The sequence below is a fragment of the Protopterus annectens genome, chromosome 2.part1 (assembly GCF_019279795.1).
Source record: "Protopterus annectens isolate FY-2018-M chromosome 2.part1, PAN1.0, whole genome shotgun sequence".
In the NCBI taxonomy this organism is placed as follows: Eukaryota; Metazoa; Chordata; order Ceratodontiformes; family Protopteridae; genus Protopterus; species Protopterus annectens.
The window spans coordinates 1033348956-1033361492 of NC_056729.1; the positions used below are offsets into that span (position 1 = coordinate 1033348956).

A 12537-nucleotide genomic window follows, 5' to 3' on the forward strand; every position below is an offset into this window, starting at 1 on the left:
CGGAGGAATGTTTGTAGATTTTATAATAAATGATGAAATATATATGTTTTTACCCCTTGAAATATATTTCTTTTGACATATATATTTATATATACATATTTATTAGAGCACCTTGAGTGTTCATGGAGAGTTTTTTATATGTATTTTTTATATCTACTTTGTCATTTTATACATTTCAGCATGTTTATATGTGCATATATTTTTAAGCTTAGATTGACTCATGAATACGTAAACAAGAAGCAGCTTTTGATAGGCCAATAGGAGATGTTTTAACTGTATAAATGTAGCCTATGTACTTGAAGGTCTTTGTTACATAATCTGATGAAGCTCAAATGAATGAGTGAAAGCGCTTATCTGACCTGCAGTGGAATTAAAGTTGGATTTTAACCTGAGGATTTTGCCTTTTCATTTACACTTGTGACTCTTCATTTAAAGTTGGATTTTAACCTGAGGATTTTGCCTTTTCATCTACATTTGTGACTGCATCAGCCTAGTTGCTCCTTTTGGTTTTATTAACATTATTCAAGTTTATCTGGAGCACTGGGCGTTTATCCTGTTTGTCAGCGAGTGGTTTGTTCCTATATTGGATTTCTGCTGCTTCTTTTCTCTTTTTTTATTAATGACCTTCCCACTGTCATCCCAAATGCTATCTGTATCCAGTATGCAGATGACTGCACTTTAATTTGTTCAGCCACCTCCCTGACAGTTCTAATGACATTAACCCAGAATACTTTCAATATAGTTGAAAACTGGCTCTCTAACCATCAGCTGATATTAATCCCTAACAAAACAAAGTTGCTTTTTTTCTCCCCTACTTGTAAGTCTTCCTCACTACTCTTTACCATAAAATCTAATGATGGTGCCATTATCTCCCCAGATACACAAACCAAACTCTTAGGCATCACAATAGACAACACCCTCAAATTTGATACCCATGTCAATCAAACTATCAAAATCATTAACAAAAAACTTGGCTCCCTCTATAAGATCAAACCTTTCCTTACTCCATTTGCTAGGACTGCTATTGCTCATTCCCATCTATGCTCCACTGTTCTCTATGCCTCCCCTCTTCTCACTAATTTGAACAAATCCACTCTTAGCAAACTCTGCAGCTGTTATAACCATATTGCTAGATTTGCAACAGGCACGGTCTCTAGGATCCACCACTGTCACAACCTAAATCTTCTGGTGTGGCTAGAATGGCCTAGCCTACTTCAGTACAACCAGCTTATAATTGCTCATAAAGTTCTCAACCACGCTGATAATACACCTGCACTTAAAAATATCATCAACCCTTATAGCAAACTGAGGTCATTTTGCTCTTCTAATAAACTACTGTTTCAAACATCCAAAATCAACAACTCTGCTGGGGACTCTTTTTGCTAACTCTGTTGGCAAAACTTGGAACTCTCTTCCTGGTGAACTTACTCTTGAATCCTCTCTTACTCAATTAAAAAAAAAACCTCAAGCTATACTTTAAAACTCACTGGCTATGTCCTTGTTCAAAACCCGACTAGATCCTCCTCTATAGTCTGTAATCATGTTACATTGCCTAGTCAATTTGTCAACACTGTTTTAAAAATGTATGATTATATTACCTGCTTGCTCAACCAGAGTCTGTAAACTGTGTGTAACTTGTAATCATTTTGTGATTTTTACTTTATGTCTGCCTTGGAGCTTTTCTCCCTGGGCCTCCACTGAAAATGGGCATGTATCCAGTTGGACTATCCTGGTCAACAAATGTAAAATAAAATAAAATAAAATAATAACATAAATAAGTAAATCTAATAAAAATAGCAACAACTTAGCACAGCGTCATAGTATATGACAAACCATGGTAATTCATTTTTCAAGTGATTTATTCTGTGCCTGGTTTTGTCATTTTTGCGTGGAAGTCTATAAAATATGATAGACTGCTTAGAACAGATCCACATGTATGTGAGCTGATAGATTATCATTTAAATAACAATTTTTTTAAAACATTCTTAAAAAACAAAACAAAGCAAAAAAAAAAAAGAAACGGGGGGATTGCTATGGAGTCTGCTTGTGTTCCTGTATTTGCAAATCTGGTATTAAACTATTGGGAGACTTTTTTTTTAATATGGCTAAGTGAAATATGAAATTATTTTTGAGACTTTTGAATGATATTTTCATTATTTGAGAAGATAGTACAGCTGATTTAAAAATATTCTTTAAGATTTTACATCATTTCTAAAACTGACTTATAGTTCATTTTCAGATAAGTACATGTTTTAAAAAGCTGTTATTCTTTGTCATTGACAAAGTATCCAATCATTCCAGAAAAGGCTGGTGGGAAAATATATTGGCATATTATGACTTTTTTGGCAAATTTGGATGGACTCAGTAGTTTATTCAGGTTTAAATGACAGTATAGCTGCATGTTAAATAAAAAGGCAAGCAATTTGTAATATTGTGTAATAAGTAAATTATATATTTTAATGAAAAAGCTTTGTATTTAGATTTAGGATTTTTAATTACATATTTAAAGAATTATGCATGCTTTAATTAATTGTGCTCTTTAAGTATTATTGCTTATTTTATCCATTACTTGAATTATGATCACATTAATTAATTGCTGTTTAATGAAGAAGTTGGAGTTATAGTGTGGTTCATTCTGAGGAAGTTCTATATATATATATATTGAATGAAACCACTCAAATTTGATATCATTTGGATTAACTGTCATCTACTTTGTGCTTTTTTTGCACATTGTTGAGGGCTGAATGTGATGGCTTTTATTTTATTTGTTGTTTATTTGCTCCCATGTTCCATCAAAGTTGCTGTTTGTTGTTTGGAATTATACAATGACTGAACAGTAATCTTCAAAAAGGAGCACACTGATTGGTCAGCCCAACCAGTGTACCCCCTTGTAAATCCAATAATATACTAATGGAAAAAGATCTGGTCAATCGGACTTTTTTCCATTAGTAAATCTCATGATATTTTAACTTTTCTTTCTTTTTTTGAATAAATTTACAAAACTGAAGACCTCAAATGAATGAGGGAGATGGTGCAGAGAAAAATAAGAAGATAATCAGGTATGTTCGGCAAAATTAAAGCAACGTACCTAATTATCCTTTTATTTCCTCTGTCCTAGCTTTCCCGAACATTAAGTCTCCTGGTTTCTTTTTTCTTTTATTAAAAAAAAAAAAAAATGCAACGGAGAACTTCCTGTGTCTATTGCTTCCATTGCACAGCACTGATGTACTGCAAAAGTGTGGGAATGCAAGTTCCATACTCATGCACAGTACATCATTAAAGCCCCAGGATACCAGAAAAGTATGGAAGGGCACCATAGAGGCATTATACAAAGACATTATTTAAGAAAAGTAAGTTTGGCTTTATTTAATCACTCAGGCTTCACTCTCCTGATTAAACTACACTAACCATGGGTAAATCTTCAATATACTGCACCGACGTCATTGGTTATTACTATATTATACAATAACCCCCATTAATATTCCAAAATGTGCACTCTGATTGGTCAGGGTGGCCACAGTAAATCTAATTCCCACAATATAACAATGGAAAAATGTCCAGTCGCCCGGATTATTTTCCGTTGGTATAAAGTGCTGAAGACATTTTTTTTTAACAAATAAAAAAGAAAAAAAGAAAATAAAACAGAGCAACGGAGACTTTCTTTTCTCCGTTGCTTCCATTTCAAAGCATTGATGTACTGGGTATGCATGGGACGCAACTCCCATATGCATGCTCAGTACATCAAAATAAGGATATATTGTACCACAACCAGCGGAAGAACAGTAATGCGCCATTATACAAAGACATTATTTAAGAAATGTAAATATTTTTTTTCTTAAATAATGTCATTGTATAATAGCAATAAATAAAAAAGAAAAAAAGAAAAAAACAGCGCAATGGAGACTTTCTTTTCTCCATCGCTTCCGTTTCAAAGCATTGATGTACTGGGTATGCATGGGACGCAAGTCCCATACGCATGCTTAGTACATCAAAACAAGGATATAGTGTACCACAACCAGCAGAAGAACAGTAATGCGCCATTATACAAAGACATTATTTAAGAAAAGTATTTTTTTTCTTAAATGATGTTATTGTATAAAAGCAATAATAGACGCTGTGGTTGTGGTATATTGAAATTTACCCACGGTTGGCTTAATTTAATCACTTGGGCTTCGCCCACATGATTAAACCACACCAACTGTGGGTAAATCTTCAATATACCACACCATATCATCGTTTATTGCTTAATTCTATCACAGATGCCAGTTAAACAATGACTAAAGGAACTTTAATCCAGTCTGTGATACATATGGCATCACTTAATCACTTTGCCGTTGTTTATCTTCCTTCAGATTGCTCCCCTCCTTCTGCTGTCATGTAGCTCCACCTTATGTTGGACTTTGGAAATTCCATTAATGCAATTACACATTTTTATAATATTCTGACCCATCCTTCTTTGTTCCCATGAAATTTTGTTCGGTTAAGTTAGCTTGTCTTTATATGCCCTCAAGCACAGACCATCTGTCATTTTGATTGTCCTTCTTTTGATAGTTTCCAGTCACTCAGTATTATTGCAGAGGTGGGATTCCCAGAACTGTAACAAGTATTCTATATGTCACTACACAAGAAGAGTAGCTCTCTTCTGGTAATGCATAGCCATATAAATCTCAGAATGCATTGTCACATTAACTGTCCATTTGCAAACTTTATTTTTTTAATATTCCATTTGCTTTACTATCAAGAAACATAATCCTCCAATACTCAAATATACTGGTGAAAAGTCAAATATTATACTGTGAATTGAGCATACTGAAGTTTAATGTAAGTTTACTGGTGTATGTAAAAATAGAACTACAGCTTTGTGAGAAGTATGTGACCTTTTATAGCAATGCATTAAAAAGTAATAACTTTCATCCAAGGAGAAAAAAAAAATACTTTTAGAAAAAATTTTGAAGAGATTAACTTACTAGCATACATATGAGAAAGGCATGTTTGTCCAAGTGAAGTTCGAGCAATGTGACCTGCCCTAAGCAGCCTTCTTAGAAAGTCTGATGCTTCAGAGACAAGACAACTAATATGTTGTATGCGCTCTAGCCCCTCATTTTGCACTGATATCATTCAAAGCAGAGATTTCAGGTATATTGTAGGTATATGCAACACAAAAATTATGTTTGAAGTGATGAGTGACAGCAGTTATTAGCCAACAAAGCTAGAATTTATAAAGAAAGTGATGAAATCAATAATATTTGAGAAGTAGATTTTGTTACAAGGGCAGTAGTAAATGTACTTGTCAAGCTTTATAATTATCATTATCAGTAATGTAAAACAAACATTTCACACAATAAACATGCATTTTTAGTTGTCAGTAAAATACCTACGTTAGGTGTTGTTTTTACAAAAGCACTGCTTAGCAAGAATTCAAAAATGACAGTAGTTTGTTTACATTTTTTATATGATGATAATACTATTCTTGGAAATGCAATCACTGATTTTTCATCTTTGTGTGGTTGACTTGTGAAGATAAAATTATTTAAACAATCAGTGCTTTTTGTTCTGACTGATTTATTCAAGTTACATAATTTATTACCTTCACAGTTTTTAGTCATTTTTTTTTACATTGTTGAATAATTGGTTGATAACACACTCTTTGGCTTTTTAAACTGTACTGGGAGTTTCCAGTGAATGGGCATTAACAAATGTTTTATTTATTCTGTTTGTTTTAGGTACAGCAAGATTAACATACACGTGTGTCTTATATAATAATCAGGAGACAGACAATTAGTGACACTTTAAAAGATAAGAATTTGTGCTGCCAGATGTGAACAATAACTCAAGATTCTACCATATGTAGCAGACAACCTTCTACTCTTAACTGTTTTATTGATCAAATACTGCAAGCTGTGCTTTATAGACCAAATCTCAGTTTCCATGATCAGTGCTATGTCTGTAAGTCTATACCTCAGTTCTGAACATAGTCTATATCAAAATCAAATTGTTTTGAAACTTCTACTTTCTAATGATGTGATAGAATTAAAGCATATTGTCTTGGAAGCAGACACTCCTTAAATTTTATGTCTGGGGCCTACTATCCCAAAACAACACCCAACTTTGTGTTACAGATCAATGTCTATAGAATGCCTGGAGAAAGTTATGATTGAGTTTTAAGAAATGGATTGTTTGGATTCAGCCTACCCAGGCATTTTCACTTTATTATTATTATTTTTGGGGGTGGGAGCTGTAACTGAAGCTTTGAAGCACTTTGTCTTTTATCAGGTTCCAAAATTATGGTATGACTTCATGCAGCTGCCAATAAAGTATCACACTAAATAATATAGTACAGCTGTGTTTTTCACTATATGTATAAATATACACACACACACACACACACATATACACATATATATATATATATATATATATATATATATATATATATATATATATATATATATATATATATATATATATATATATATATATATATAGGTCTACTTTGATTCACTGAAAACTCATTTCACTGAATTTCAAAACACTCACACCAAATCGCTGAAAGCGCAATCACTGAAAACTCATTTCACTGCATCACATTTCACTGAATGTAAGTACTGTTGGGCAAATAAAAACATATATGCCCTTTTTCCCACTGTAGTGTAATCCTAGAGTTATTATATATAGTTTGGGGGGGTATGGAGGGGCATAGCCCCACACCTACTTTTGGCTTTATATTGTTAGCTTTCAGTGAAATGAGATTCATAAATATAAAAGCTAAATATAAATGCCCCCCACACCCCCACACCCCCAACTATATATACTAACTCCAGGATCACACTACAGTGGGGAAGAGGGCATATACATTTTATTTGCCCAACAGTACTTACATTCAGTGAAATGAGATTTCAGTGATTTGAGCTTTCAGAGATTTGGTGTGATTGTTTTGAAATTCAGTGAAATGAGTTTTAAATGAATCAAAGTAGACCCATATATCGATATATATATATATATATATATATATATATATATATATATATATATATATATATATACATACCTATATATATATATATATATATATATATATATATATATATATACACACACACACACACACACACACACACACACACACACACACACACACACACACACTCACACGTTTCCAGAGTTTATTATACTTTTGTCTTTATTTTTATTTCCGTAATATTCAGAATGTTGTATTTTGCAGTCTTTAACACCAATTTGTCAATGTACTTTTATTAATAAAAGTGTTTAATGATTTAGCATTTTGCAAGAAATAATATTATTCATGCCAGTCAGTACTTTAACGTGGTTAAAATTGAAACAGGTTGCACCAGTATTTAAATAAATGTATTTCAAAATGTATTGCTGTGGATTAAAATGTATAATAATTTTCAATACTCCGACAATGACTTTATTTATGTTATGTTAGATTTTGTATTACTCGTCTGCTTAATCTGAATACTTCTGGCTATATCCTAATGCAGTCCATATAACTGTGCTACCCAGATTAAGAATTTTATAGAAATAAAAATGAGCTATTTATCAGATTTGTATTATGACTTACTCTACTGACATTGGTAGTAAAATTTAAATGACAACAAGCTCGTTTACCGCACATTAAACAAACATTTGATGATGGTAAGCACTAAGCTACAGAAATTTCATTGTGCAGCTGTGCATGTCAGTGTGCATTTATCACTTCATTTAGTCAGATTCCTCATAGTTGGTAGTCAAGTCCATCATGTACAGCATCTCGTCAGATTCCTCAGCTCTGTAGTGGATGATTTACAATACTCATCAATGGTCGGCTAGAGCTTAAGATTCTCATTGTCTTTGCATTGTTGCCATTGTTTGAATATAGAACACATATATTTGATTGACCCAGTTGTTACTATATTACCAAGAATTTGTCTTGTAGAACACTGGCAATGTTACACTGGAGTACAATGGTAGAAAATGTAACTTTATCTTTCATGCTTGTAAATGTCATATGATGCAACGTGTAGCGGGATGTAACATACAGCAAGAGAAACCTCACTGTTTGACAAGTGCTATTCTGTGATACCTGATAGTGAGAAATTATATGCAAATAGAGGCAAAAAAATGTTTTAGTTTATTTTACATATTTGTAGTTATCTATGATTCAATATTTAATGGAGGTATGACATACAGAAACATGTCTTGATAGATTCATAAGTACCATTCTATCATAGCAGACAGTAATAAGGTATACCCAAGTTTTAACAAAAGGACTATACAAGCAATAATGTCTGAAAGGGTGGGCATTATAAGGAGATAAATGACTGCCCAGGGATGTTTTCCATAGTTTGACAGGTCTACTTGGCTAACAATCACTAGCCCCTTAAAAGCCTAGCTGTGCAAACCAAACCCTGACTAACCCCACTCAAAGCATAAATTATATAGGAGAACCTTGATACAAGAATAAAACTCTGATCCTTTAACTGTTCAGAACTAATTTGTCACTCATCTACTGGTAAGATTTGAAATTAGGATGATATCATATATGTCAGCCACTTTAAGGCTATGTGTTTCCCCTTTTCATATGTAATTTCTAACTATTTGCCTTCTCAGCTATCAACTTCCAAACATTTCCTTCAGAAAAACATATGTGTGTATATATATCATTAAACAAATAGCAATGTTGTTATACATCAATGTAAGAATTTCACTGTATTTACACTTATGTAAATTTGGAGCTTTTCTCCCCTGTCCTCCACTAAAAATGGACTTGTATCCAGTTGGACTTTCTTGGTTAACAAATGTAAAATAAATAAATAAAATAAAAGTGACCCACAAATTTGATTTGTATTTAATTTACAGAAGGTAATTTACTCTCTGCGTCTGTCCATCAGAGACACGAGTCAGACCAGGGGTGAATTTCTGATTAACAGTCCATCAGAGACATTTGAGTCAGACCAGAGGTGAATTCCTGATTAACTATCCATTGAAATAAGTAATTACTAGATTAATTTTACTAGGATTTGATGGCCTACACAAGGGTAAGGTAGTTAATTTTTTGGACGTACATCTTAAAGGTTTATCAGATGAGTCCATTGTTATGTCAGTCTGTAGGAAAAATGGAGTTAGTAATGATTTATTTATTTGATACTAGTTGTCATCCCCCATTTATTGGTTCCCCTGCCTTAAGGAGAATTTTCCTGTTTGAGTAACCTTTGTAGTAGGAATAATGAGTTCAATGTGGAGGTGGAACATGTTTGATATGTTCATTTATAGAGGATATGATAGAAATATAGTTAGTAATGCTCTACGTAGGGTCATTTGTAATAGAAATGGTTTTAATTATGATAATTATAGCAAGTGGGACAGAGGTGTGTTGAGATGTGAAGGTGATTTCTTTCCGTCCTTTTTTGTAAATGGTTGGGAATTATATAATACTAATAACTATGATAATGCTAACAGGGATATTTATTTTGTTACTACCTATAATATACTTAGTATTATTTATTTATTTCCAGTTTGATTACTGGGGATATCCACTGGGCACAAATGTCCCATTTTTAGTGGAGGCCCGGGGAGAAAAGCTCCAAGATATATAATACAGTAAAGATACAAAAGTATAAAAGATACATTATATAGAACAGTTTGCAAATATGTACATTGAATGTCAGTCATAATCAACAGAATTCATTGTGGTTGATCTTAAGGGTTGTACTATACAGATTCATTTGAGCAAACATTCTTATGTTTTAACTGTGGCAACACTTTACATATACACAGTTAAAGTAAGCATGGAAACACTTTACATGCATTTGTTTAACGTGCAATGCTATTTACAATATTTACAAAGTTGGAACTGAGTGATAAGTAACTATAAGAGTTGCAGAGAGCTTAGATCTACTCATTAGGAAAATAGCTATGGGAGTTATAGAGAGCTTAGAAACCTGGGAGGAAACCTTCTGGGGGCATATACTTAGAATTAGGTAGGGTGTAGGCAGATACATTTCCCTTTAGTGGACAGGTGTTTGAAGAACTGTGTTTTGAAGTTTTCTGAGTTTGATACAGTTCTTAGAGTAGAAGGGAGATAATTCCATTTCTTGCCTAGTGAGAAGGAGAGGAGACACTGACCAGCAGGTCGTTTGGGTTTGTGGATAGAAATTAAGTTTTGATGTTCAGATCTGAGAGTTCTGTTAGGGGTGTAAGGGGGAAGGATATTTGTTAGAGCTGGACATTTTGTTGGGTGAAATACAAGTCTGTGTGCAGTGGTGAGTTGGCGGTATTCTAGGTAGTTTGTGAGATTTAGCCAATTCAAAGATTGAAGGGTAAGGCAATGATGGGTGGAATTTTTGGTTTTGGTGGCAAATTTAGATATTTTATTATAGCAGTTTTCTAGTTTGGAGGTGATGGAGGAGGTCAGGTTAGTTAGAACAGGGGCTCCGTATAGTAAGGAAGGAAGAAGTAGTGGCCAGAGTATGCCTAGTAGAGTTGGAGAGAAAGCGAGTGTTCCTGTACATCATACCTAACTTTTGGTGCTTTTTTTAATATTTTGTTGAATATGGATATCAAACCTGAGGTGTTCGTCAATAGTAATACCAAGTAGTTTAGCGGAAAGAACCACTTCTATAGGTGAATTGGTTTGACTAAGGACTTTTAAAGCATTTTCATCATAGGAGTAAGTCTTTGTGGGAGGTAATAGTAGAATATTTTATTTATTTGCATTGAGAGACAGGTGGTTTTGGTGCATACAATTTTCAGTAGTTGAAAAAGCAGTTTGGGTTTTGTTGAGCAGTTCAGGGAGGTTAGAGGCAGAGCAGTCTAAGTTTGAATCATCTACATATTGAATGATTTTGGCATCAGGAATAGCAGTGTGAAAGTTATTAATGAAGATATTAAAGAGCATAGGCCCAAGGATGGATCCCTGTGGTACACCAGTTGGAGTAGGTAAGAAGGAAGAGGTGGAGTTCTTCCATTTAAAGGAGTACAATGGGTTTCTAAACTGAATTTCTCAACTTCCATGTCTTTTTCCTCCCTATTTACATATTTCTGCATAAAATAACAACAAAGCATCTTTTACAAGATCTAAATTCCCCTGTCTTTTCTGAAACAAGCCTACCTTAGCGTACAGGGATCGTTTCCCTTTCAAAAACATTCTCTTGCGTTTCAGTTAAGCTTGCTGGAGTCCCCCAATTACTGACATCATCGCTGCCAGGCAGTTGGTATTTTTTTTTTAACATTTCCCTCCCTCGAAGTGACATCACCACAGCCGGCCTCTTGTTCTCTATCAAACAATCAAACCCACCCATTCTGTGATGTTACAACTGCCTTGTCCTTCCCCCAGCCTCGGAGTCCTCAAATAGAGCTGCAGGAGGTAGGGAAGTTCTTTTCCTGTTGGTGTTTCCAGTACGCAGTATTTTGCTGAAGGAACCTGTTGTGGGAAGCTCTGCTTGTATCAGCTTATTTTCGGGGGCCTGCTAAATTGGTGAGTCAACTTTTTTTTGGTACTTTTACATTAACGGGGCAACAGCTTTTTTTCGGCTGCTGTTAATGTTATTTTCCTTGCTGGAGTGTCTTCTGCCATGTCAGTAGTGGTAATTTTACAGTCCTGTCGTGGTTTCGCTTTGTTTTTGTTCTCAGACCATCCGCTGATTATGTACAGCAGTTTTCTAACATCATGTGCATTAACGAGGCTTTGTGCAGCAGTTTTCTAACATGTCAATTAACTAGGCTTTGTTAAAATGTTGAGGAAGTTGACAATAATATTAAAAAGGAATGTGGTGGAGGTAGCAAGCCTACCCACATTTTAAGTGCAAGATTAGTTGTGGATGGTGATAGTAAGGATGGATTACAAATGTTTGGCTATGGAAGGTGTTCAAAAAAACACATCTGCCATGAAAGAGCAGTGAAGTATGTCCTCCCTTATAAAAATGTAGTGCTAAGGCGGTCTGTCTTTAAATTTGTATTTCACAAACTTTTTTTGTATGTGTGTGCAATTTATGGGACACACACCAAGGCTTCTCGTTAGATCTTGTTTTGCGCTCACCCGTACTCCTGTTAAAATCAAATTCCGTAATTAATTTAATTTATTAATCTGATTTTAGCAGTGAATGATTGTAGGGTCAGCCCAAGAAGCTACAATAAGTAGAAATGATGACGCTGTTATCAAATGGAAGCGTGCACAGTTGATGTTTTGCAAACACGCTATCACAATAACAACTAAATACACAGTTACAATTTAAAACTGTTAAGCATTTAAACTGTAAAAAAAGTTATGTATCTGCCAAGTGTATGGGAGAAAGGGGAGTACATGGGAAGGAAAATACTGCGACTGTGGTCAACACTGGACTGGTCTTTTTTCGGAATAGCAAATGACTTTCTTGCGCTAACAGCAGTGCTCTCCGTAGCTGTTAGAATAAGAACGGTAACATTTCCCCTGAAAACTGTGGTAGTCGAGTAGTGTGCATCGGAGCATCATACATCTCAACTGTGCCTGATTTTGAATGAAAGTTTCCTCTGTCCCTCCTAAGACCAGTGATTTTTGGG

The 12537-nt window shown here is 34.3% G+C and overlaps 1 protein-coding gene across 1 annotated transcript in view; it reads left to right on the forward strand.

The window, feature by feature from the left end:
* Positions 1 to 6414, forward strand: part of LOC122794317 (class II histocompatibility antigen, B-L beta chain-like) — a 378791-nt gene extending 372377 nt beyond the window's left edge. The window contains exon 5 of the mRNA XM_044062613.1: positions 5724 to 6414. Coding sequence (XP_043918548.1) covers positions 5724 to 5782 — 59 coding nt within the window. The 3' untranslated portion in view covers positions 5783 to 6414. The remainder of the gene's footprint in view (positions 1 to 5723) is intronic.
* Positions 6415 to 12537: the final 6123 nt, after the last annotated feature.